The sequence below is a fragment of the Ostrea edulis genome, chromosome 10 (assembly GCF_947568905.1).
Source record: "Ostrea edulis chromosome 10, xbOstEdul1.1, whole genome shotgun sequence".
Classification (NCBI taxonomy): Eukaryota; Metazoa; Mollusca; class Bivalvia; order Ostreida; family Ostreidae; genus Ostrea; species Ostrea edulis.
The window spans coordinates 12,894,162-12,922,135 of NC_079173.1; the positions used below are offsets into that span (position 1 = coordinate 12,894,162).

General features: G+C 35.8%; 3 protein-coding genes across 4 annotated transcripts in view; 1 reads left to right on the forward strand and 2 right to left on the reverse strand.

Moving 5' to 3' along the window:
• Nucleotides 1-9,544, forward strand: part of LOC130050957 (fibrillin-1-like) — a 47,984-nt gene extending 38,440 nt beyond the window's left edge. The window contains exons 21-30 of the mRNA XM_056152009.1: nt 2,342-2,461; nt 4,061-4,174; nt 4,340-4,357; nt 5,812-6,000; nt 6,459-6,692; nt 7,238-7,378; nt 7,654-8,069; nt 8,605-8,722; nt 8,985-9,064; nt 9,323-9,544. Of these exons, the coding sequence (XP_056007984.1) occupies nt 2,342-2,461; nt 4,061-4,174; nt 4,340-4,357; nt 5,812-6,000; nt 6,459-6,692; nt 7,238-7,378; nt 7,654-8,069; nt 8,605-8,722; nt 8,985-9,064; nt 9,323-9,355 (1,463 nt within the window). The 3' untranslated portion in view covers nt 9,356-9,544. The remainder of the gene's footprint in view (nt 1-2,341; nt 2,462-4,060; nt 4,175-4,339; nt 4,358-5,811; nt 6,001-6,458; nt 6,693-7,237; nt 7,379-7,653; nt 8,070-8,604; nt 8,723-8,984; nt 9,065-9,322) is intronic.
• Nucleotides 9,545-11,228: 1,684 nt separating this feature from the next.
• On the reverse strand, nt 11,229-19,602 carry LOC130051108 (uncharacterized). Its single transcript, XM_056152465.1, has 4 exons — nt 19,431-19,602; nt 16,035-16,118; nt 14,734-14,926; nt 11,229-11,307 (listed from the first exon to the last, which is right to left on the reverse strand). Exons 1-4 carry the CDS (start codon nt 19,546-19,548, stop codon nt 11,229-11,231), a joined length of 474 nt encoding a protein of 157 aa, XP_056008440.1. The 5' UTR covers nt 19,549-19,602.
• A 2,970-nt stretch (nt 19,603-22,572) lies between these two features.
• LOC130050958 (peroxisomal carnitine O-octanoyltransferase-like) overlaps nt 22,573-27,974 on the reverse strand; it is a 28,241-nt gene continuing 22,839 nt past the window's right edge. The window contains exons 15-16 of one of the 2 annotated variants that reach the window (XM_056152010.1): nt 25,095-25,214; nt 22,573-23,994 (exon numbers count right to left, since the gene is read on the reverse strand). In XM_056152010.1, the coding sequence (XP_056007985.1) occupies nt 23,859-23,994; nt 25,095-25,214 (256 nt within the window). In that variant the 3' untranslated portion in view covers nt 22,573-23,858. Of the gene's footprint in view, nt 23,995-24,935; nt 25,004-25,094; nt 25,215-27,974 lie in introns of those variants that run through there. The other variant, XM_056152011.1, reaches the window with a different exon arrangement.

Here is a 27,974-nt window from a genome sequence, read left to right on the forward strand (position 1 = left end):
TCCCTTACAGTAAATACACGCACCTGGATAAACATTCATCCCTTACAGTAAATACACGCACCTGGATAAACATTCATCCCTTACAGTAAATACATGTACCTGGATAAAAATCCATCCCTTACAGTAAATACACGCACCTGGATAAACATTCATCCCTTACAGTAAATACATGTACCTGGATAAACATCCATCCCTTACAGTAAATACACGCACCTGGATAAACATTCATCTCTTACAGTAAATACATGTACCTGGATAAACATCCATCCCTTACAGTAAATGCACGCACCTGGATAAACATTCATCTCTTACAGTAAATACATGTACCTGGATAAACATCAATCTCTTACAGCAAATACACGCATCTGGATAAACATTCATCTCTTACAGTAAATACATGTACCTGGATAAACATCCATCCCTTACAGTAAATGCACGCACCTGGATAAACATTCATCTCTTACAGTAAATACATGTACCTGGATAAACATCAATCTCTTACAGTAAATACACGCACCTGGATAAACATCCATCTCTTACAGTAAATACACGCACCTGGATAAACATCCATCCCTTACAGTAAATACACGCACCTGGATAAACATCCATCCCTTACAGTAAATACACGCACCTGGATAAACATTCATTTCTTACAGTAAATACACGCACCTGGATAAACATCCATCTCTTACAGCAAATACACGCACATGGATAAACATCCATCCCTTACAGTAAATACACGCACCTGGATAAACATTCATCTCTTACAGTAAATACACGCACCTGGATAACCATCCATCCCTTACAGTAAATACACGCACCTGGTGAACATCCATCCCTTACAGTAAATACACGCACCTGGATAACCATCCATCCCTTACAGTAAATACACACACCTGGTGAACATCCATCCCTTACAGTAAATACACGCACCTGGATACACATCCATCCCTTACAGTAAATACACGCACCTGGATAAACATCCATTTCTTACAGTAAATACACGCACCTGGATAAACATCCATCCCTTACAGTAAATACACGCACCTGGATAAACATCAATCTCTTACAGCAAATACACGCACCGGGGTAAACATCAATCTCTTACAGCAAATACACGCACCTGGATAAACATTCATCTCTTACAATAAATACATGTACCTGGATAAACATTCATCCCTTACAGTAAATACACGCACCTGGATAAACATCCATCCCTTACAGTAAATACACACACCTGGTGAACATCCATCTCTTACAGTAAATACACGCACCTGGATAAACATCAATCTCTTACAGTAAATACACGCACCTGGATAAACATTCATTTCTTACAGTAAATACACGCACCTGGATAAACATCCATCCCTTACAGTAAATACACGCACCTGGATAAACATCCATCCCTTACAGTAAATACACGCACCTGGATAAACATTCATTTCTTACAGTAAATACACGCACCTGGATAAACATCCATCCCTTACAGTAAATACACGCACCTGGATAAACATCCATCCCTTACAGTAAATACACGCACCTGGATACACATCCATCTCTTACAGTAAATACACGCACCTGGATACACATCCATCCCTTACAGTAAATACACGCACCTGGATAAACATTCATTTCTTACAGTAAATACACGCACCTGGATAAACATCCATCCCTTACAGTAAATACACACACCTGGATAACCATCCATCCCTTACAGTAAATACACGCACCTGGATAAACATCCATTTCTTACAGTAAATACACGCACCTGGATAAACATCCATTCCTTACAGTAAATACACGCACCTGGATAAACATCCATCCCTTACAGTAAATACACGCACCTGGATAAACATCCATCCCTTACAGTAAATACACGCACCTGGATAAACATTCATTTCTTACAGTAAATACACGCACCTGGATAAACATCCATCCCTTACAGTAAATACACGCACCTGGATAACCATCCATCCCTTACAGTAAATACACGCACCTGGATACACATCCATCTCTTACAGTAAATACACGCACCTGGATATACATCCATCCCTTACAGTAAATACACGCACCTGGATAAACATTCATTTCTTACAGTAAATACACGCACCTGGATAAACATCCATCCCTTACAGTAAATACACACACCTGGATAACCATCCATCCCTTACAGTAAATACACGCACCTGGATAAACATCCATTTCTTACAGTAAATACACGCACCTGGATAAACATCCATTCCTTACAGTAAATACACGCACCTGGATAAACATCCATTTCTTACAGTAAATACATGGCGTTACATGTTTCTCCGTCGTTATCCTGTACTTGTATTTCCAGATATCAACGAATGTGTGACTTTATGGAGACCTTGTTCTGGCCGCGGGAAGTGTGTCAACTCTTATGGCAGTTACTTCTGTAGGTGCTTTGCAGACTGGGAAGGGAAAAGATGCGAAAAAAGTAAGCAAGTTAGATTAAACGGATATCATAACACTTTTTGCATATTGATTGTGATTTTCTCTCTCTCGGAAAAATGTGGATGTAGAATACAGCAAACCAGCATTTAGTAATCTGTAGAATTTGCTCACTCGAAATCCTTTCGAATATCTATTATCAAGAAGAATGCATGCAGTGTAAATATTACAAGTATAGCTCTTTCGAATACCTTTTGATACGAACACTTTCACCGTCGGTGATTTGCAAATAAAATAATCATGAATAAAAATTGTTTGCAATGTGTGTATTTTCTCTCCCTTTATGCATGATTATTTCTCTCATATCTACGTATGTAAGATACAGATATTCTATGAAAGAAAGGTATGTAAGATATTTCTATCTTTCATATCACGTGACGTTTATCTTACATATCCTGTGATGTCACAATCAATCCACAACTAGCTTGCAACTTGCCTCGCCTCGATTGACGAACACTAGCGTCTGCAAAGCTCTTGTACAAAAAATGACAAATTGTAATGTCCCTGATAATCTCCAGGTGTATGTGACCGGACACAAAAATACACATTCCTTGAACAATTACTGCACACTCAACAACAGTCACAAATTCCTCATACACCTATGTCATCCGGTGCATTATGCCCGTACACAGAAACCCAGCCCACACGGTCTATTACTTCTAGGCCTACCTCCGCATTCACTCTGTCAACGTCTACTGTCCGTGTCTCAGGTGAAATAAGTGCCTTCAATGTCCAAGAGACTCAAGTCCTTGCACGCGTGAAAAACGAAAGTCTAGCCATGCCCATATTCACCAACAAAAACCACTTGGAATTCCTCTTCACACACTCGTCATTAAATAACTGCTCAATTAATATCAATATCAATGCTCCTCTAAGAAGAAAAAACCCGTGCAGTTGTGAATGCATATTCTGATTAGGTCTGTCAAAATGTTTCGCGCTGATGACTGTCGAGTTACGTCACGCACCCTGATTATTGATTTATTCAAAGAGGAATAACTCTAATACAATTCACTTATACACTCGTCGGCCGATTTTTTGTTGGCAACGTAGTTGCCAAAATGAAGGTCGTAGAATTCGATTCTGGTGTTATTTTTAATGTACAACGAAAAATTAATTAATTGGAAAATTCTCAAAATGGCGTCGCTACGCACAAGGAAAACGGAAAACTCTAGAAATATGAGAGAAAAATACTCTCTTATGAGTTGCCATGAAATATTAAGGTGATTCCACCCTCGGGGTTGCAAAAAAGCGGTAAAACCCTCGGCAAAGCCTCGGGTTTCACAGCTTTTTTGCAACCCTCGGGTGGAATCACCTTGTATTTCATGGCTACTCATAAGTCTTATAATCTTCTTAGTTACATAAAACAATTTTAGGCCTACTTTTTTGCATTGCAAACAATCTTACATTAATGATATATCCAATTTTGTATTCAAAGCATACAAACATTTCTATCTAGATATTTACAAGGCTAGTATACATGTTTATTTTAGTCTAATAAAGTTTGAATCTTCACCCTGCCCAGCATCTTATTTTGAATAGTTTTTATTTTCAAGTCATGTTGTTTAAATTCCCGTCTATTCCACAGGGATTGATCCATGTTTGTCGAATCCTTGTCCGAATAAATCAGTGTGTAATATGAAAGGGTATTCCTATAAATGCACCTGCCTGATCGGATGGGAAGGACCGAACTGTGACCAAGGTAACGAGAACTTTAAAACAGATTGATCATATCTCTTAAATCAATGAGGATCATGTTGTACTTTACTTCAGTTAAATTTAATTTATACAGGAGACGAATTCACTTAAATTCAATTGATGTCGAAGAAGTAAACCTTTATTTAGTATGTTATTATATTTGTTTCAGAGGTAAAGAAAGCTACAGGTAATTAGAACCTCGTATCCCGTGGGGATCCGGGTAAGAATAGGTCCTCAGTACTCCTTGCTTGTCCTAAGAGGCGACTAAATGGGGCGGTCCTTCGGATGAGACGGCAAAAAACCGAGGTCCCGTGTCACAACAGGTGTGGCACGATAAATATCCCTCCTTGCTCAAAGGCCGTAAGCGCCGAGCTAGGTCTACAATTTGCAGCCCTCCACCGATTATGGTCACCATATGAGTGAAAATTCTGAAGGGAAACGTTACACAACATAGAATCAATCAATTAGAACCTTGTATGCCCTGAAGGTGTTGTGATTGATAAATCTGTCTACTGTTCTTTTCTCCGTGACAACGAGTCTTCCACTGACCATTCGGTTAACAATAAAGAAGTATGGCGATGACAGAAACGTATTTATTACATAGTATATTTTGTCTGCAGCCATGACAAAGTACACACTCACAGAAAAATGTCAATGTCTTGCTCTTATAAAAAACAATCATAGGTTTTTAAAATTTGTCATTGTATGAAGATCAAGATATAGGGCTTACGGCGGTTGTGACCGGTCGACAGAAGATGCTTACTCCTCCTAGGCACCTGATCCCATCTCTGGTATATCCAGGGGTCCGCGTTTGCCCAACTCTCTATTTTGTATTGCTTATAGGATTATGAGGTTGATCACTGTTCGTTATCTTCACCTTTCATACAATGGTACCTTCCCGATCTAAACACAATAAGGATACATTTCCTCAAAGTGAAGGCTGGGGTTTAACAGCGTATGGGATGGATCTCCTCGTTATAAATGCTCTTCTTCTACCAATTAGTCCTTGTATACTTCAACTGTTAGGATGTTTTATATATGTTAACTCTTTTTCATAAAATGTCGCCATATACTTCACGTTTATGATCAATGTAATTTAAAATCCACATTTTCTTAAATTGAAAAGTTAGTGTTGAAAATTTTCAATAGGGAGTTGTTAGAGTTATCGATAAATTGATTTTTTACGTTTAGGTACCTACAATTTCTATCAGTTCTTGCTTGATATAATTATTTCACTTATTGAAAAGCACCGACTCTAGTATGTGCTATCAAATTTATATATATTTTTTTTATTCCTCTGGTCTCAAAAAAGGACAGGTACAAAACTTAACATTATGGGTTTTTTCTTCAGATGTCTACTGTATCCCTCCGCTATAAAATATAGTCCCTTCTAAAAGGTGCATGTGGTCTTTTGATTTAGAAATGTAAATTATCACAATGCACAGGAATCATCTACAGCATTAAAATAAAGTTTTCGAAGACAATTTAGAATATGTAAGCCTCATTCAATTTGTTTGAAGCCTGTATACATTATTATGTCACATGTTTATACAGTTCAATTTTGAATTACTAGATTGATGTTATCACTTGTTAGCCAAGAAATGCATCACTATCTGAAACATACTTCTGTTAAATTCAAAGGTCCATGTGCCGTTAAATGTGAAGGTCAGGAATCATGTTATATGGAACACAATTGCACACACTACGAACATTGTTACGCATGGAACGCCGCCCAGTGTCACTGCACTCTGATGATATGTTCGTTTGGAACGTTTTGGAACTCCAAGATCAACACTTGTGACAGAGTTCCAAAGGTACTCTGTAAATCTGGTATGAACTGAATATGGTTTTAAAATTGCATATTTTCATTTATGTATCAAGTACTGTAATAGTGGTTATTTACGCATGGGAGAAATTTACACTAATTACACTGTCACGTAATAAGCGCGTAAATTTCCCCCACGCGTATAATCATGAATATTTGATATAATATATATTATATTCAGTTACCGCGTATTTTCCCTTTACGTGTAATGTTGGAACGCGTACTCTCAGTGTAAATAACCACTTTTACAGTAATCATATGAAAACATATAGGAGTTATGAGATTGATCACTGTTCTTTATCTTCACCTTTCATATAGAGAACTACATAACGGTTACAACTCCATGTAGCGCTTATAATAAAAATATAACATAAATATATTATCCTAATACAATATACAATGACATCATAATTATTATAATGTGACTCTATTTTCATTAATATTTTGAAAAACTTTTTTCCAGATCCATGTCTTACTCTAGGCTTTCAAGCAACCTATCCGAGTAACTTCAATTGTCGCACATTCTATATGTGCAACAAAAACAAGCAGTCATTGGCAATGTGTTGTGCAAAAGGATATTCATATGACCATAAACATCAGGGATGTAAACCTAGTCCACATTGCAACTTAGAATGTTCCGAACAACCGAAGACCATCACAACCGTAGCCCCATCGCCCACCTCAGTTCCTTTGGAAAGTAAGAATATACACCGTATTCGCTGTAAACCAGATTTTGTATTTCATTGCTGCCTACTTTTTTGCTAACAGCTGATGTGATGTAAACTCAGTTGACAACGTTTAATATTCGCCTGCAGGCCAACAGTTAGAATACGCGGATAACAAAGTGTCTGTTTCGATCGAGAGAGTTAATTTAATCAATTGGGGCTTTATTTCAAATGAGCAAAATTTGGTTTACCACCATCTCATTTTATTTTTCGTCATATATCAACATGCAAGATTTGCTTTGTTTGATTTTTCATTCGCTATTGCTACTATTTGCAGGGAAATTTCGCCTTCGTTTTATTTTCGTCTTTATCTAATCCTTATTCTAAGTGAGCAATTTAAAACTGGGTGAATATAATTTGTTCATTTTTGTAAAGTACCAAAAACTGCTTTGGGCAAATTTACACCATAGAGAAATAATTTTCCAATGCATATTGAGGAAATATAACCCGAAAAAGGCCATGTAGATGTATATAGCAAATTTGGTGAATCTTTGTACTTATCCATGCTTCTATTTAGTGTGTTACTTTCGTGCCATTAATGGACGTCCTGAGAAATACTACAACACGATATCCCGGATACAACAAGACTGTCCCCTAGGAACGGTGTTCAAGTCTATGTACTGCGTCTGTGTAGAAGATGTAACATTCACTAGTCGATGTACGTTTGTCTTCTCTCTTTACTTCATTCCATGCCATCATTCGGATGCGAACACCTTCAATTGAGCATTCATTTATTACCAGATGCTATCTTCCACATTTCCTTAAGTTCTTAAAAGCAATATCATTTTCGATCAATAAAAAAGATAATGTTTTGCGTGATCATATCAGGCTTACAGACTTGTACATGTAATACTTTAAAATAGATCAAATGTTGTAAGTCAATTTGTTTACTGCTATTTTGTTAGTTAACTATGAAACAACATTTTCTTTCAGTGTGTGTTCCCTTGGTGTATGTAGATTTTGCGGGAGATGACATCAGAAACCTATACCGCCAAAACTACATCGAGGTGAAAAATGTGTTCCAAGTACAATTCCGCAATGTAAAAGTGTTCTACGGACTTTTTAACGAGACTTCGTCTAGTATACAGGTTCCACGACTCAGTACAGTTGCATTGTCTCGTCTAATGATACAACTTCGGTTTTTTTCTTCGAAATCCATCGGACCTAGATATCAGAATTTGGTATCAAATTGTCACTCCTCTGCAAAACCTTGGGACATTCCTCAACTTGCCCGAGGTCAGACTCCGTCCTTGGCCATCGTGGCTGATACAGTAGATAAACATTTGACCTTCTTGGGGTATAGTGATGACTGGAGAGCTAGACCTGTGATATTTGCCTTACCATATAAGGTATGCAAGACTTGAATACCGCTGCTTAATGTTTAGTGGCCTTCAAATTCTATGATGATTATCTAAAACGTATTGTGACCGAGTTCATGAATAAGCAGGCTATTTCTTTATACATGAAATATATAAATTCACTTCGTATAGATGGCTTATTTGTTGGACATGGTTCAAGTGTTAAAATCATAGTCCTCCTAGACACCTGATCCCATCTATGGTATATTCAGGGATCCGCATTTGCCCAACTCTCTATTTTGTGTTCCTTATGGGAGTTATGATTGAGTATCGTTTTACGTCCCTCTCAAGAATATTGCACTCATATGGAGACGTCCCCACTGCCGGTGAAGGGCTGCAAAATTTAGGCCTATGCTCGGCGCTTATGGCCATTGAGCAGGGAGGGATCTTTATCGTGTTCTTATATGAGTTATGAGATTGATAACTGTTCGTTATCTTCATCTTTCATCGCTACTGAAATTAAGTTGATAAAAGAATATTGTTGAAAGTCTTGGTATTTTATGATTTCTACTTTAATTTGTTTTAGGATAACGCTTGGAATAATGTAGAACTTACGTTTAATGGCAACAGCTTGCGAGGAAGGATACGCTCACAAAATCCAAACAATACAACTTTTGAAAGTAAAGATGAGAAGCCATTATCAGGTGATTCATTAATGTTGATATCAGTCAATAATACGTGAAGTAAGACGATGCACAACCAATACGGTTTAAGTTGTATGCAAAGGTAATTGGTTGGGGCAATAGACACAATTACGTACATTTTTTTTTATAATGAAACTACAAGTTCTGTTGGTACATTCCTGTCTGCAAATAAACATGTACCAAAGAAATTTCAATATTATGTCCAAACAAACCAATATACAAAATTAAAACATGTCGAATGTATGGTTTGTTTACTGAATAGGGAGAATAGCAGCATCGTTTGGCCCTCTTATCCTGGGAAGGTGCACAGACAATGATGCGTTTTCTGGTTATATGGATATGGTATGAACAATCATAAAGTTTTCATATGAAATGGAGTTCAGTGATCATTTCTGTAGTCATCTTTGAAATTGCTAAATACCTAATCATTTAAAAAAAGGAGAAAAGTTTTGACAATTTTTCTAAACATCATTCCAAACAACAGTAAGATATTTCAACTATAACAATATTAACTCTACATGCACTTGCTTACTTGAGAGTACAAGGAACATTTCATGTCTATTTTCGTCCATAAAAATTGCTGAGATCCTCTTCTTTCAGGTTAAAGTATATGACTGCATTCCGGCACCTTGATCTCATCTTGAAGAAATTCCACTCTGTGTTTCCCTGACTGTGTCTGGATTTTTTCCACATGGTTTTCTATCCACTATTTATAATCTGTGTTATGTGTTATTCCACATCCATCATTTTCAATCTAGCCAATGATTTATATTTTGTTTATCTATGATGTACGTTATGCAATAAACATGTACAAATATGCAATTCATTTTTATGCTTTGTTTACAAATCAAATTGAACATTTATTTTTAAGTTTATAGTTTCCTTTTATTATATAACGAGGTCACAGCCATACCAAGTTACTGTAAAAAGAACTATGAATATTCTATATCTGATCCAGTCTAACAAAAGTCAGACCCTACTATTTTGCTGCATTAGTACTGATGCAGTAAAATATTACCAACTGACTTTGGTCAAACTGGGTCTGATTTGATTTCCAGAAATAGCATTCAGTTATATTTATTAAACACACGTGCAGTTTTATTTTGATAAGGGGTGTATGTAAAATTTTCTAATAGGCATTAATTTCAAGAAAGTGTTGCATGTAGTTATGCTGAGATGTAATAGTACAAATGCTGGGCATTTGTGGGAATTGCCATTCTATTAAAAAGCACATATTCGTACACAATGCATGTATGTACATTAATACAGTATGAAAGTTGTGACATATAGAGTCCTGTTTTTGTAACTTAAGAATTTTACTTTGACATAAACTGATTGCACATCACAAAGATTAGGCTTCAAATAATTCAAATTAATGTCATAAATTATATATGCCCAAACCATATATTGTTCTTAATCAGTGTTTAGCGTCCATTGAACATTTACCTTGGGATATTGGTGAGTTTCTATGTATATCACTACATGAGTGTATAGTTCTCATCAACTGATTTTAGAAAATTAAATCGTCGATGACACATTGATGTCTGTTTGCTTTCTCTTGCCGATTTAATTTGTTCTCATTGTTATATCGTTTTCTTTTCTAAGTCCGTTAGCTTTATTTCATGATTGCGTAGGGAACATTGGACGTCACAATAAACATTTTACCATCACATGAAACAGTACAAATGCCATGATACCGAAGGCAGATATCAGTTTCATATCGTCTCGCTCGTGCAATATTTGGCATACTAAAGCACACTCACATTTCACGTTGTCTCTAAGTTCAATTGCTAGAAGAATGTAGAACAAGCTGCGTGCAAGTCACATTGTATATAAGTTCATCAGATGGGGAAATGCAAAAACAATCCGTGTCAAAGTAAGATAGTTTGCGTCTTTCAAATAGTTGTGGATATAAATGTCAATGTGCAGGTCAAACACTTTTTGCCGCATCGCATCTTCCACGTCATACATATGAGCTCGAAGCATGTCTATAAATCTATACCACTGCAAGTGAAACTCTTGCAAAGCAGGGGCCTCCGTGGCCGAGTGGTTAGAGCATCGCACTCCAAATCACACGGCCTCTCACCTCTGTTGGCGCGGGTTCGAATCCCACTCGCGCTAATAAGTGAGAAAGGCAACTTGCAAAAGATATTTTTCAACACGCATTAGGCCCTTTGATCGTGTCTTTAATTACACAATCCAATAATATAAAACGTTTTGTTGACGCTTGTAAAGATGATTGATTAATTGTATCTTGCTTAACGTCTCGCTCGAGAAAAGAGGAATGGAAAGTGTTTCTTTGAAGGATCTCCACTATTGATCGACATAACGTAGTATCCCTCCTCTCATCATATCTGTAACATGCTCCTTTGTAGCGTGTGTTTGGAAACATATATCTTCCTGTCCCTGTAACCAGAAGATCATGTGGTCTGCTTTCATTACGTCCTACTTCTGAACAAAAATCATTCAGAACCCTTTACAATTTCCTTATCGCCATCGTTAACATTCATGAATCATCCTCGATATTCAGTGCAGAAAGTTCACTTTCTTTGTCTTTCTTTTCACCTGCATTTGGTGCATGGTATCTGTGGTAGAAAACCAAGAAAATTTCGTAGTATTTAGTTTATCAAACTCTAAGTGAACGTACCCTAACTTTGGGTAGAGAAATGAACAGTGTTGGTCAATGGTATTCATGTTTTTTTCTTTAATTACATTCATCCACCTATAGGCATTAGCCAGGGCGTTCCCTTTGTGCGTACAATACCCACACGGTCGAACTCGTCCAGTAGTTATCTTTCTTACATAATCCTTAAGGTGTTTGGTATACTCAACGTTTAAGAATTTATACAATTTCGGTACAACGAGGTGTGGATGTTGGCACAGGTCCTCGTAAATAATGCTTTTCAATCTCCCTTTGTGGCAGCGTTTCAAGTTTTCAAACGCGGCCAAATCCCATGAAATTCTACTGCACAAATTTTTGGCTGATACATTCAGTTTTCTATCCTCGTTAATTTTCTGCTCGAATTGTGAGTTCAATATGCCACGTGGATCACGTATTATGTGAACGATCTTCAGTGTAGGGAGCCATTTTAAGAGAATTCCAGCCTTAAACACCGGAAGTCGAACAGTTTTTATGGTTCGTGTCCTTGCGGATTTACATCGTACCCGTAACAACTCCGTACACTTTTTCACGATTTCTAGTTCATTTTCAGTGCTTATATTTGATATACACTGGTGATAATCCATATGTTCCGGTGTATGTTTACCTATGAAAGGATCTGTCAGAGAACTTAAGTCGATATGATCAAAGTTGCAAGTGAACCAGTGGTAAATTAACTCTGTAGAAATAGATTCGAGGTCACGTGTTGAAATCAAGCTGTAAAATAAAACATCCAATTTCTTATATTTAGTAGCAGCAAACTGAATTATTACTATTTATCGAAAAACTTATAAGTAACAAGAACGTTTTGATAATCAACATTCATCAATACACGGACCCCCTGACAAACTTGACTGAAAATACCCGGGCTGAATTTAATTGGCCCTTCGCTTCGACAGAAGAACCAGTCAAATCCCGTCTTTCACATCCTTTAAATTTAAAAAAAAAATGTGTCGGCCATCTTGAAAGAAAAATGTGGTAAAAAGCTTTAGGATGGACATTTGCTTGTATGTCCTGAAAATCTGTCCAAGAAAATCCGACACAATGTGTTTAGTGATGTTTTTGCTGTTAAAAAGCTGCGTGCTGAAGTACAAACTACTTGGAGCTGCACCTATCCGGAGTCATCCCGAGGAGTCCTTGTACTTGTGTTACCGCTGATATAACAAATAGAACTCAGATTGACTTTGATTTAGAAAATAAATTAGAGGCATTCAAGAAAGGAAGTTTTATCTCAATTAAGAGCTAAGCTGAATGTTCAACTGGTACGACCCTTTTCCAATGTTCAACAGTTTCAGTAGCCCGTCCAAACTGTAACGCTGAGGAAGTTGACGGACACGAGTGGACTCAGGAGCCCTGGCATTGTGAGGATGTCCCACGGACACGAGTGGACTCAGGACCCATGACATTGTGAGGATGTCCCACGGACACGAGTGGACTCAGGACCCCTGGCATTGTGAGGATGTCCCACGGACACGAGTGGACTCAGGACCCCTGGCATTGTGAGGATGTCCCACGGACACGAGTGGACTCAGGACCCCTGATATTGTGGAGATGAATGGCATTATAAACCCTCAAACCAGACAACGATTACTACAGGCCATGCAAATTACCGCTTAAATTAGCGTATTTATTTTCCCGAAATACACCCGTGAGAGTAGCCTAGTTGTCGATGATGTAACACGTAAAATGCTTTTTTTTGCTAATCCAAAATTAGATAAAAGGCATGACTTACGTTAAAGACAATGCCGATTACTGATGTTTAAAGAAATAACCTTACCATATAGATGTAGTGTTTAGATAGCGATCCATGTAAACATTTCCCAAATTGCCGAATTCATACTCGCTTACCTTGAGTTACATTTTGGGTATTTACATCACTATTGGTATGCATTAGTGGCTACAACATATATGGTTTGAATGGTAAAACTCAGGATTTGTCAACATTGAAATGAATGTTATTCATAGTGAATAATGGTAAACAAAAGTTGAGTTTTTAAGGATATCTAATACCAGTTTTCACAATCAGTTGATTGAGGGTCACATGTGACGTCACGGTACCATGTGACTACCTAACTAATCAACGAGATTTTTTTTTTACAATCGGGGCTTAGATTTATATCCGTATTGTGACTAATTATCGCAAAATCTATCGAGCTAACCATTAGAATGACTTGCTTTATGCATATAAGAAAAACAAGCTGCATATTATTTTGGGTACTTCGGAAATTTGCACTATGCAGTATGAAATGTTTGTACATGAATTGTATTGTTACAATGAGGAAGGTGAAATTCGTTATCCCTGGGTTTGGGATTAGGGTGCAAGGGTGGGGCTTTGTGGATGATATGTTCAAAATGTACAATGTAGTATATTTTAGAAAATCAGTTTAACTCCTGGATGTCAAACAGAAAATCTGTTTGCATGACTATAATGAGCGATGAGTCCTCATTGAAAATCATGATGTCATTTGCTTTTTAGAACTTAAATCAGAAAATAGAAAATTGCATTTTGCTGTGATGTGAGAAAAAATTACTCTCCTATGAAAGAATTGTAAATTATCATCCATACCAATTATCTTTTATCAAGTACAAGTTATGGCATAAAAATGTATATTAAAAAACACCACAAGTGACAAAATGATTTATAAAGACCATAGATGTTCATACTCAGGTGATCGTTAAGAACCATGGGTCTTTTGCTTCCCTATATATTCTAGAATAAAACTTTGTTCCCTTATTGTGGCCCCACCCTGCCCCACGGCGATGATTTCAGAGCAAATTTGAATCTGCACTATCAGATGATGCTTGTAGATCAATGTGACTTATCATAAAAGTAAGGCCCTGTTGTTCTTGGAAAGAAGGTTTTCCCTACATATCCCCATTTTAAGCTTTGATTCCCAATCGTGGCTTCATCCTATCCCCGAAGTCATTATTGAACATTTGTGAATCTGCACTCCTTAAGGAAGCATTCACATAAGTTTTGTCTTTCCTAGCCAAATGGTTCTTGATTAGAAGTTTTTTTATTTACATGTACCTCACACTCTTCTACCCCCCCCCCCCCCCCCCCCTTGCAAAGGGGCATTGTGCCATGGATCCTGAAATGAACAATCTCGGAAACTCTTTACCGAAGAATGAATAAATTTCTTACAAGGATAATATTGTTCCAGTGCTTCTGGAAAAGAAGATGAAAATACGTACAGATTACAGACAGATGGGCAGACAGATGATCAGGCGAGCTAAAATGGGTGGCACTATTTCGAAAGTAATGACCAAAAGTAAATTTAGGTGTGGCCATAGAAGAAATAAATATCATATAAACAAACAGAACTCAGTATGCTTCTACAGAATGTCTTACCGTTTTGTTCCGTTTAGAAATTGTGTTGTGTAGAGCAGCCGTGCAGTTTGTGATATACCATGTAAAGGTTCAAAGATGTGGAAATCACCAATAGTACGGCGGGCGAGGTCAAATGTCAAGGTCGATCCACTTCTCATATAACCAACTATTAATCTCATTGGCGTCACAACCAAGTCTTTTGTATTGTATTTTTCTGCAATTAAAATCACGTGAAAATGAAATATTTTAGAGAACAGTTTTCACTAAACGGGTGTGTACTAGTAATGTGCACATGCTTTAGACACATGAGACTTGATAATATATTCGCGAAGATTTTATTCGCTTGCATATTCGCGAAGTTGTCTTGACACCGCAGTATTGTTAAAGAATATTGTACTGTATAGATTCCCATCATTTTACGCAATACTACACAACACGGGCTATCGCCAAGTCTTTCTCATTGATAAATCCATCATGGTAGACATCGTAAATAATGTACTGCCATATTTATTTAATTACAGCATTTCTTGTAGTGGAGATATAAACATACGGATGCGTTCATCTTTTTAAGCTGCGTCCCATTCCCCAATAAGTTTTCTTTAAGGACATACGAAACGTTTTCGAAATTTTCTCTAAAATATTTTTCTACCTCCTCGATACGAAGAGCTCTTGTATGATTTCCTAAATAGCTTTAAATTTTATATATTGTAGTAATATTTCCGTAATTCGTACATCAGCCTAGGTAGCTCAATGGTTATATTACGTAACTAGCAATGCAAGGGCCCCGGGAGTTCCAAAGATTGTCTCTCCTTCAAGAGCTTTCTGTACAGTTTTACTGCAACAACCATTTTTAATATACTAAATTTTGAAACCACAAATATTTTGCAAATTATCAGGAAGACGCACAATTTAAGTTGTGAACGTCCTTTATTTTTGTCTGTTCCATGTCTCGTGTTGCTAATATTACGTGTAATAAAATACATGTCTAAAATAATATTATTACCTAATCCTGTTAGAATTGATAAAAAAGCATTCTATTCTTGTACTTATAAATCTATCACAATATGTAATATGTCATTGTACAACATATCTATGATTCTGCCTATCCTCGCACCAATGGTGATAGTGATATTGCTGACTTTCACGCCAATGGTGATAATGAAAATTATGATTTCCATACCAATGGTGACAGTAAAGACTCCGACTTTCATACCAATGGTGATTTTTGACTCTCACAACATTGATGATTACAGTGAAAATTTACACCACTAGTGATAATGAAAATGTTGAAATTCACACCAATCATTTTGATATATACATACCTGATATGTGGATAGGCTTTGGAGAAGATAAACAAAACAAGCTGTTCATTTGCAACACATCGATAGTAGAGAGCAGTCCTTTTTCTGCAAGTTAAACAGGAACGTTATTTAAGATCAATTCTATGTAAAAATCAAAGAAATCAGATAGGGTCTGGCCACTCAATGTCACAGATTTCTTTGATTTTCACAGTATTAACTTTTCTTGCACCATCTTACATAATTTCAACCCCACCACCAAATTTCTACTATCCGTTGCCATGGAAACCGACAGCAGTCTATGAGGGCTAATTGAACTGCAAAATTCAGCCCGTTTTGCCCATGTTTTGTTCTTGTGGTATATAAAAAAAAATTAAAAAACTAATTTTCTCCATAAATCTCGATTGCCCATAAAATGCCCTCCTTATTTATGATATCTATATCCACCCATGGTAAAGAGTGTGTTACTGACCGCTGTACCAATGTATTATAATTTGGCACTTTGCCAAAAAGTGATTTTTTTGTTGGATTTCATTGATGAATTTAGATAATTTGGAAAATACATACAGCATAATCAACTGCCATCAAAGGATGTCCATATCAAAGACTCTTAATATATATAAAAAGATTGATGGTGAAACGTAGTGCAATTGATCTGTAGTAGCATGAAAACTGTAGATTTGGGCATTTTGCCAAAACGGGATTTTTTGTTGGATTTCGTTGATGAATTTAGATAATCTGGAAAATACATACAGCATAATTAACTGTCATCAAAGGATGTCCATATCAAAGACTCCTAATGTATATAAAAAGATTAATGGTGAAATGTAGTACGATTGATCTATTGTAGTACGAAAACTGTAGATTTGGGCATTTTGCCAAAAATTCATACTAATGACAAATAATACAACTTACACCATTTTCAGTTAAATTGAACAATATGAGCAATTGATATTTCAAAAATAAACATGGAGAAGTTTAACATATTAATAAAAATTAAAGTGATTAAAAAAAACCATGTAAGTAGATTTTGCAATCATTTCCATAAACGAGCTATATTATATGTACTGTATTGCCATGTAAACTATTATCAATAACTATAAAAAAGTATTCTCAAGATATTGGGTAAATACCAATAAATTGTTCATTGTACTGCCTTGTATTTGCTGACCTTTGACCTGGAAATCATTAGGGTCATCTACTATTCATAACCAACCAACATATGAAATATCATAATTGAACAACAGGCCCAAGATATTGGGGGGACACCATTGCATAGAGTACTAGCTACATTGCACCTAGCCATTTTTAATTGATTGATTTATTGATATTTTCCACCACACTCAACAATTTTATCCCTCTTTAAAAATTACATATATCAAACCCTTATACATCATAAAAATAATTATTTCTATTGTTTTCAAGGATTAAATAAATACCAAAAAATTTCTAAAAGCTAAAACCTAGCTCAAAATAATTTTTACAATTGTTGTTTTTATAAACAATAGCGTTTAATTTTTGATTATTCAAAATATAACATACATGTACATATCTTGTCCAGCTGTTGTTAGAGGATCGGTTTCCATGACAACCGTTGTTAAGTCAAACCTTTGCATGTCCTTTTTGTTTTATATCTATCATAATATTGTTACACACAAAGTTTCATAAAAATCTGTGACATACCGTGGCCACTGAATTTTGATAGTTACATAGAATCAGTCTTAAAACTCAGATTAAAAATAATCGCGATAATTCAGAAACTATATAAGAATATCAGATAAATCAGAAATATTATTAGAATATCAGATAAATCAGGAACGTGGTTAGATTACGAGATAAATCAGAAACATTATTACGATATCAAATAAATCAGAAACGTTATTACGATATCAAATAAATCAGGAACGTTATTACGATATCAAATAAATTAAAAACGTTATAATTACATATCAAATAAATCAGGAACGTTATTACAATATCAAATAAATCAGGAACGTTATTACGATATCAAATAAATCAAAAACGTTATTACGATATCAAATAAATCAGGAATGTTATTACGATATCAAATAAATCAGAAACGTTATTAAGGTATCAAATAAATCAGAAACGTTATTACGATATCAAATAAATCAGGAACGTCATTACGATATAATTTAATTCTTATTGTATCCTTGTCTCTGATTGGTCAAATTCCAATTGAGGAACACGGGTTATTTTTGTATAACCTGGTTTGGTCAGCTGGTTTGGTATGGGGACACACCCCCTTGACAACCAGATGTCGGAACTATTTTTTTTTCTCTCTCTAAACTTCTATGGAATAGAAAGTCAACGTGCACAATAAGATACTTCGGTTTGATACACATGTTGTTTTCTCGTTGTCAATATTAGCATCTAGGCCTACTTGTACGCAAATCACTTTTGTTATTTAAACATCTTTCTCTGTATGTATGGTCGAATAAAACTATTGATAGAGTAAAACAAATATATTATATTCGAATTAATGATGTTCCAAGTAAGCATTACCCTGTTCATTTTGAAATACATTTCTCACTGGGGAAAAGAAGGGGGTGCGTTGTTTCATTCCTTGATCTGTCTTTCAACAAAGCAAGCAAAAATTCATACGTCACATTTTATCACATGACGTCAGACACATTGACATGTGGATGCTATTTGTTACCTGCTTACATATTTTCTTGTGTCGGATTTACTATTAGCGATAACATTGCATACAAGGGTAAGTTTTCATTTAGTAGAAGTTTTCACAGAGTTGAAAGCCGTAAATTATTGTATTTTCTGATATTTGAAGATTTATTTTGGGTAGGCCTAAACAATGCAATTTTCCGTATTTTCTCAATCTGTCGGAGATGAGCGACTTCAAAGTCGATCTCTATCTCTAAAGGGCAGCGAAATACTCATTACATGGATAGTCGGGAATGTTATCAGAATATCAAATAAATCAGGAATGTTTTTACAATATCAAATAAATCAGGAACGTTATTACAATATCAAATAAATCAGGAACGTTATTACAATATCAGATAAATCAGGGAAGTTATTTAAATACAAGATAAACCAGGGATGTTTTAGAATATCAGATAAATCAGAAATGTGATTAGAATAAGAATCGTCAATATTTACTAACTGCAAATGCCTACATATTTATTTGACATATTGTATGGTTCTGAAGAATAATTTTCGCTATTAAAAAGAAAATGCCATAGTATTCTACGAAAATACACTGATATTTGACAGTTTTGAACATTATTACTGATACCCCGGTATAATTCAAGATGTACGATATTAATGACAAAATAATAAAACGCTACCATACAAAACTAGACCATTGCCGGGATGTGATCAGAAATCCCCACAGAGAGAAAAATTAAACAAAATAAACCTGTAAATCATTACGGGTACCTTGAATGCTTTCGAATATGAAGTAAATGGATAAACTGCCAAAGCACACGAGGACATACGCCATACACACAAACAAGCAGTGTCGGCCCGGATTTACTCGCCTCACGCCGGGTGTCATCTTAACGCCGATCTTACCAACATAGATTGAACGTCCAAGCTGAAGACATTACCGTGACACGCAGTAAGATAAAATCTGACTGTGTGAAGTTGCCAAATAAAATACATGCACCAATGAGGAGTGTATGTTAATCTATATTTATAATGAGTGTGGTATCTGATGACTTGGATTAACATTTAAATGATCTTTAAAACAATGACCGCGTCAATTCAAAGCTGATAGAGGCCAGGACAGACTACAAAGCTATTGGATCGTTGAACAATGTTTGATTTCCAAATACAAGCACTTAAAAGATATTGCGTTAAACAGTAAAAAATTAAATACTATATTATGCATAAGCTAAGTTCAGATTGAATTTCAACATATATTTATGCGTGCAGTCAGATTTCTTCTGATGACAAATCTAATTTCCTTGCATTAGAATTTTTTTTTTTTTTTTTTTTTTTACTGTAAATCGATTTCCCTTCCATCAAATAAATTTCTTCTATCAATTAATTTCTTCTAACCGTAAATCTATTTCCTTTGTATTACAAAGTTTTTTCGGTATGTAAATCAATTTCCCTTGCATTAAAAATGTTCGCAGTTCATCTTTAGGCAGTAAGTATTATTTACCAAAAAGAAAATTCACCATGCGAAACAAATGATTCTTTACCATGAAAAAAATATATATACAAAAAAAAAAAAAAAAAAAGGTCCATGGGCAACAACGCTCACCCGAGTCAATGTATTCTATTCTACCACGGTTATTGCAAAGATCAAAGGAATGTCGCGGTCATTATTCTACGATATACCTTCATACATATTGACTGATTATGAGAAATTTACACACATCTCGCTTGCACTTTTGCTAATGCAACAATAAAGTCAATGACCGATAACTCAATTTCATAATCATAAAAGTTAATTAATACACATGTATATGTTGCAAAACAAATTAATAAATGACTGAAATTTTTTGTCATTCAATGTAAATCAATCGTCTGCATCCCGATACCGATACATAGGCCTATTCTGTTTCGGATACTGCCATCCTGTCATGAATTGACCTAATTCGTAGTTATAGAGGTAAACGTTCGGTTGTATATTTCTGATCCGTAGTAGAATAGAAATAAAGTTCTTGTTTTCGTGGATGATGCAGGATATAACTATTCGGTCTCGAAAGTTTGAAATACGGGATAAAAGCCTCGGCTTTTCTCGACCTCGGAGGTTATCCTGCAACATACATGAAAACGTGAACTTTATTTCTTAAATAAACTACAGACAGTAGAAAACAATGAAAGATTAGTCTCATACTGATTGAGCATAAACTGAAAGCATCCACAGATTTCGTGCACCTTGTAGAACGACCAAGAACACACACTCTTATACTCAGGGAAAAGCAACTCACGTGATTCTCGTATGAAATTTACACGAATTTCATGCTGATATTTCGCTCGAGATGAAAAATAAGACGCACGATATTCACATGAATTTCATGCAAAATATTTTGCAGGGAAATCATCTGTTCAATTGTGCAAATGCACAAGTTGGTTTCAAGGCTGGAGATGATAATCCAATAAATAAAGTGGAATTTCGAGAGAGATTAGGATAGTAAATGAAGCTATCCTAAATAATGTAATTTATCAATTTATGCATTTAGAACATGGACATTTATACAACATGATTTGTAAGTTATATTGTTCCTTCTTGGTTAAATGTACGTGTATTATGTACATACATATCATACTGCAACGTTTTCATGTGAAATACTGCAGTTACCGAAAATAACAGAATATCATGCAACAATATTTTGATAATAAAATCGGATGCTTTTTGCATGAATATCATGCGAATAAATTTGCATATATTTACACGTCATGCGAATTTTCATATGGATTACTGAACGATATTCGCGCGATTTTCCAACGAAACGAAACTCGCATGATTTTCACGCGAGCCACTTTTCCCTTGTGTAGGGAGAAAGGAAGTTAACCAAATACCCTACAAGTAACTATTTCAGGCACAAAACAAGGGACCTTCAAGTGATGTCAGGTTAATAGATTATTTGTCCAACAGTGACCTTGACATGTTGTAGAAAAGGACTTGGGCAAGGTTCTTCATACACTCCCACGTGTAGATATGCAACGTGTGGCAAGGTTCTTCATACACTCCTACGTGTAGATATGGAACGTGTCTCTACCAATTAATCCCATGAATAAATCCCCACTGACACTGGTAAAAAATAATTAAGAACAAGACAGATTAGTCGTCCACAATGTAGTTCCATAGTATCTGTCATTTAGCTCTCTCTTGGAGCTGAAAGCTTGTCCGTCTTCTTCCTGTATGCCTGTTACTCCTCCTGGGACATAGGCCGCCGACAAGCGATCTCCAGGCGTCTCTATCCTGGGACTTCTGTTCGATCTGTCTCCAGGTCTATCCCATTTTCTTGGTGTCGGCATCAAGATCTCGCCGCCACGTGTTTTTCGACCTGCCTCTATTTCTCTTTTCTTGGAGATTCCAGGTCAGCGCTTGTCTTGTGATGCTTGACACTGGTTTATACGGAACATGTGCCCATTCCAACTCCAGCGTCGTCCTAGAATCTTTTCTTCTGCAAGGAGTTGGTTGGTTCTCTGCCACAGGTCTTTGCTGCTGATGGTTTTCAGCCAGTGGATTTGGATCACCCTATTTTTGCATTTTTATGATTATATCCCCTTTGAAAAGGACATGGCCCTTCATTTGAACAAACCTGAAAGCCCTTCACCCAAGGATGCTTTTGACCAAGGTTGGTTATAATTAGCCCAGTGGTTCTGGAGAAGAAGTCGAAAATGTAAAAAGTTTACGGACAAGACAGACAGACGACGGACAACATGCGATCAGAAAAGCTCAATTGAGCTTTCATCTCAGGTGAGCTAATAAATAACATGAGGTTATGAACTGAAACACTACACATCGGTTAACGTGCTTCATGAGGTGAGCCATCATAAAGCATTGCAGTTCATATCCTAATGTATTTTCAAAACTGAAATTTATTTCTTGTACATGTACTTACATTTTCTATTCATTTTTATTGGAATATTCCCAGTCATTATCTAATATGAAGATTCATACACATGTTGTTAACATTCATGAGAAAATTACTCCCATTTCAATTGGTAAAAATATCAAAGACAAAATCATGGGAAATGTAAATATTATATAATATAAAACAAAAATAAAATTCAAAGTGTTGCATTGATATTACAATTGAAAAACCCACTACATGTACATGTATATAGCCATTACAATGTAAACGAGTATCGAAAACGGTGCATAATACGCCCCAGTAATGCTTATACAGGGTGTTTTTCTTAAGCCATAATTTGTAGAACTTTGCTTCAGGTAGTATCAGCCATCCTCAGGCTGTGACATACTTTCTTTGTATCATATGAATAAAAGATCTAGCTTAAAAACTGTGACAGGAGGTAAATAGACAAACCACGAGTTCTGTGTGTAAAACATATCCCCAACTATCTGTAAATATTTTAAACTTCAAAGAAAAATTGTTTAGATCAAATCAAAATCTTTGCACTATACATATCATCAAGATAATTACAAGCACCTTAACTTCAAAACTGTGAGAAAAATTATAAGTAAAAACAATGTCCTTTATCTAATATAATATTTCCTCAAAATGGACTAAGTTCAACAACCTGTAATTATCTCAAAAATTGAAGAAAATCAAAATCCTTGCCACATGTACATCTTCAATGCCCATACAAACATGCTGTAAAACAAAACGGTCCTCACTTGAAAATTGTAGGAGGAGTTAGGCAGACAAATTATGTACCCTCCATATAACATTAATTTTCAAATAAAGGGGCAAAACTCCTGCAAGAGAGGTCGAAATGAATCAAAACTGCAACATGATCTAGAGTGACCCACAAAGAAGCTACATAGCAAGTAAGTTTCAGTTTGATTTATGACAGAGAAATGAAAATAGAAATAGAAGCAGATGGAAGGACGGACATACAGACGTCGCTGTACCATAATATCTCCCGTCTAAAGATGTGCGTATAATTAAGTGAAACATGAATAAAATGAAATCCACATACACTGTACATAGTATATCACAATTAAATTTCTATAATGAATATTGCATTGAGTGCATATATAGGAATAAAAACAAAATATCTTCATTGTCACCGGATTCAGTCTCTATCACTTTAATATTCAAAGTTATGTCAAATTTGGACCATAATTACTTCTTTATCAAGTAAAAATCATGTAATTGGTGAATATATATATTCATCTGCTGGACATTTCCTAGACGACCAGCTATGTTCAGTTGCTTGTCACAGTTTAGCAGCCATTGATGTGTCGGACAGGACCACTTCCTCCACGTGATCCAAACACCTCTTTACTTCCTCAGCAAACTTATCTGAGCTGGCTATTTTACTGGTCTTCCATGTTGTCACCACCATCTCAATACTGTAAACAGAAGGTGTCTCATTACATCTCAGTACTGTAAACAGAAGATGTCCCATTACATCTCAATACTGTAAACAGAAGGTGTCTCATTACATCCCAATACTGTAAACAGAAGGTGTCTCATTATATCTCAATACTGTAAACAGAAGGTGTCTCATTATATCTCAATACTGTAAACAGAAGGTGTCTCATTATATCTCAATACTGTAAACAGAAGAAAGGTATCTCATTATATCTCAATACTGTAAACAGAAGGTGTCTCATTATATCTCAATACTGTAAACTGTAAACAGAAGGTGTCTCATTATATCTCAATACTGTAAACAGAAGGTGTCTCATTATATCTCAATACTGTAAACAGAAGAAAGGTATCTCATTATATCTCAATACTGTAAACAGAAGGTGTCTCGTTATATCTCAATACTGTAAACAGAAGGTGTCTCGTTATATCTCAATACTGTAAACAGAAGGTGTCTCGTTATATCTCAATACTGTAAACAGAAGGTGTCTCGTTATATCTCAATAATGTCAATAATGTAAAGAGAAGAGAGGTGTCCCAATTACATCTCAATATCATAGACAGAAGGCAGGGGACCATTTCACATCTCAATATCATAGACAGAAGGCAGGGGACCATTTCACATCTCAATATCATAGACAGAAGGCAGGGGACCATTTCACATCTCAATATCCCCCCCCAAAAAAAAACCCCAAAAAAACAAGTTACCTCATTGCTTATCAGTAATGTAAACAGAAGGCAGTTGACCTAATTGCACTAAACGGAAAACACACAGCTGACCCCATCAAATTTCAGTAATGTAAAGAGATCACAATCTCCTTACATATCAAGACTGTAAACAGAAGACATTTCATCCCATGACATCACAATCCTATATGACAGTTCACTCCATTACAGCAAATGTACAGAAGCCTTTTGTTCTGGAGAGAGATGGATTTTCAATTTAACTGGAGTGGATGCCAAATCTTCATTTTCTCTATTTTTTTTTTCCTGTTGGAAATAATTTTAAACATTTCATACTTATAAGACAAAAATTATTTGAACATTCTTTACAACCATGCATCTGCATGAGCATACTCACTAGTTTTGTTCCATATGATAGAAACAGCCGTATCCGTCACTCGTCATCGCTGCCACGCCCCCAAACACTGAGGTATACCCCACAAAGCTGGTGGACAACTCGAAGTTACCACCCCCTCCACTGAAAATCAAATCAATCAATTAATCAAACTTTACAAGTCAATCCAAATTGAAAATGAGTTTGTCTTCATGACACTGATCCAACAATTGTTACCAAATCTGACTGGTTCCTCAAGATTAACTCCCCTGGTTTTAAGAGTTCTTACAGAATATCAAGAGAACTGAGACATTCACCAATACTAAACTTAAGGCTATTTCTACATTCATCTTGGATTTTGTAGGGTAGCAAGTGGGGCAGACTAATGGATGGACCGAGCAACACAAAAGAAAAGAATCCCATAGTCCCGTCCTTTTACATCAGAAATGAACTAACTCACAAAGTCTAAAACCAGTTACAAAAATTATTAATTTTGAAAAAGACGAAGTTATCAGCTCGGGTATTGATGGGGGTCATCGGTGCACGAAGAAACCACAGTACCCATATAAAACCTAGATGTCCAGGATCATGTACAATCACATACAACCATTGCCTATTACCAGGACAATCTCGTGTGACAGTGGTGTGAAGAGAAGGACAAACTCAGGTGACACTTGTGTGAAGCAAAGGACAAACTCAGGTGACAGTGGTGTGAAGCGAGTGTCCTATACACTAGTGATGAAACGATTGTCGCCGACAATCGATTGTTGATTGTTTTTGGCTCTTCGATTCTGATTATCGATTCTATTTTTCATAATATATTGTCGCCTGTACACTAATTAATATCTAATCTGAGATCCATGGACTCCACATTGAAAAGTGGGAATTCAGTGACACCAGCTAGTGTGTATGCTGCACATATATCCATAAAACTAAATAGAAATAACCCCCAAAATAATAAATATTTATCAACTACATGTAAATACCGATTAAATCGATCATTGATCGATACAGTTCTTCCGATTATGACCGATTATCGATTATGAAATTTTTTCAATTTTTCAACACTACTACACACTGCAGCTACTATGACATCCAATGAATCATTAGTAGTTAATTTAACTGAAAGTTATTTAGATATCACTGTGATGGCAACCATCACATAACTGCTTTGTGTTATTATTTGCTAAGTTCAAGGTACATACATTTTTTTTTTGTGGATCTTTCAAATACAGGTCAACAAAGCCAAAACTCAAACTTCATCGGTACGCCAATGATACAAGTTCATAGCATGTACAAATTTCCAATTGAATAGTGGTAAGGATAGCTAAAAAAAGTCTAGAGAAGATGGCTGGATGGCTGTAATTAACTACAGGTGACTCTCGATAAAACTTCTCGAGATTGAGAGTTCGAAAGATCGAAATTCGGAAATTGAAGGTCCGCCGGTATGGTTCAGATTTTACAGTAACCGGAAATGTATACCAAAAAGATCATATGATATCGTTTTGACATGTTTTTCTTCATATTCGTCAGATACTTTGATATAAAAATAAAAAACTTATTTTGCATTAATAAAAACATTTCAAAGTTTATTTATTTATTTGTTCTTTAATCATGCTTAGATAGGCATACAAAACCAAGTTCAGATGACACTTAATTTACTATCGCAAACTAAACAGAGCACAATGTTATGTAGCTTTACCCAAAACAAAAATTCTAACGAATGAGTAAAACGATGTTTTAGAGTAGCTTTACACAAAGAACTTGAGAAATTTAAAAGTCTCTAAATCTCTAAATAATGTATAAAACTTACTCACTCGTCAAAACAAATTCTAGATTTCATTCATAGTTGGATTATATATAATTTTAATCATCACCACTCAAACCCCAGTGCAAGGTGTAAACTGACCAATTAGCCAATTATATACTCAAGTGTGTCACCTCCACAAAGAAGCACTGGTGATGTTTCAACTATGTAAACACCTAATTACACCTCTGGCATTCAACAAAATCCAGGTAAGGCCCAAGCAGAAATTATTACACGCTTGGGTAACGGTGGGTATACGCTACCACCACTTCGAGAGATTGAGAGTAAAAAACAATGAAATGTGTTTTACAGGACCCAACTTCACTTCGAGAGATCGAGAGATCGAACGTTCGAGAGATCGATAGTAAATATGCTTTGTTATATAGAGAAAAAAATTGGGACCATGATTTCACTTCGAGAGATCAAGAACTTCGAGAGATCGAAGTTCGAGCCATCTCGAGTCACTTGTATACACAGGACCCTAATAATCAACACTTGTTTTTACATATCAATAGTTGTAGCATAATTGTCAGCTCAAGTTGAACTGGACCCAGACATTAATATCAGCAAGTCCTGTGTAAATGCATTTCATCACCACAACCTCAGTGTGCGAATTTAACCATGGACCGATAGACAATAATGTCTATAGAAAATTGAGTCGGTCTATAAAAATCGAAATAGCTATAGACCGACTTGTCTATAGGAATTCTGAGTAAAAAAAATGATTCCCGCCACTTATTAAACATATACCAGTTTATATGTATTACGCTGATGTTTCTGTTCACCCCTTAGCTGTAAAATTTGAATCAGATTATTCCATTTTCAACAGGAGGGGGGGGGGGGGGGTGTGTATCAATTTGATATTTACTTCAATATACCCCATTTTCGTGCAAATGTCCTTTTTAGAACGGTTGAAATAAGTGGAAGGTGCACACCCTGGAATCAAATGGAAAAGCGGTCAGTAAAACAAGTTCCAGCAAGGCTAAAGTCGCAGAAAATAATGAGAAAACAAAACCTGGTAGAAGTGACTTAGATGAAGAATCAGACAGTGAAACTGAGCGGGATCAAAATGAAAAAGAAAACAAAATTCTAATTAA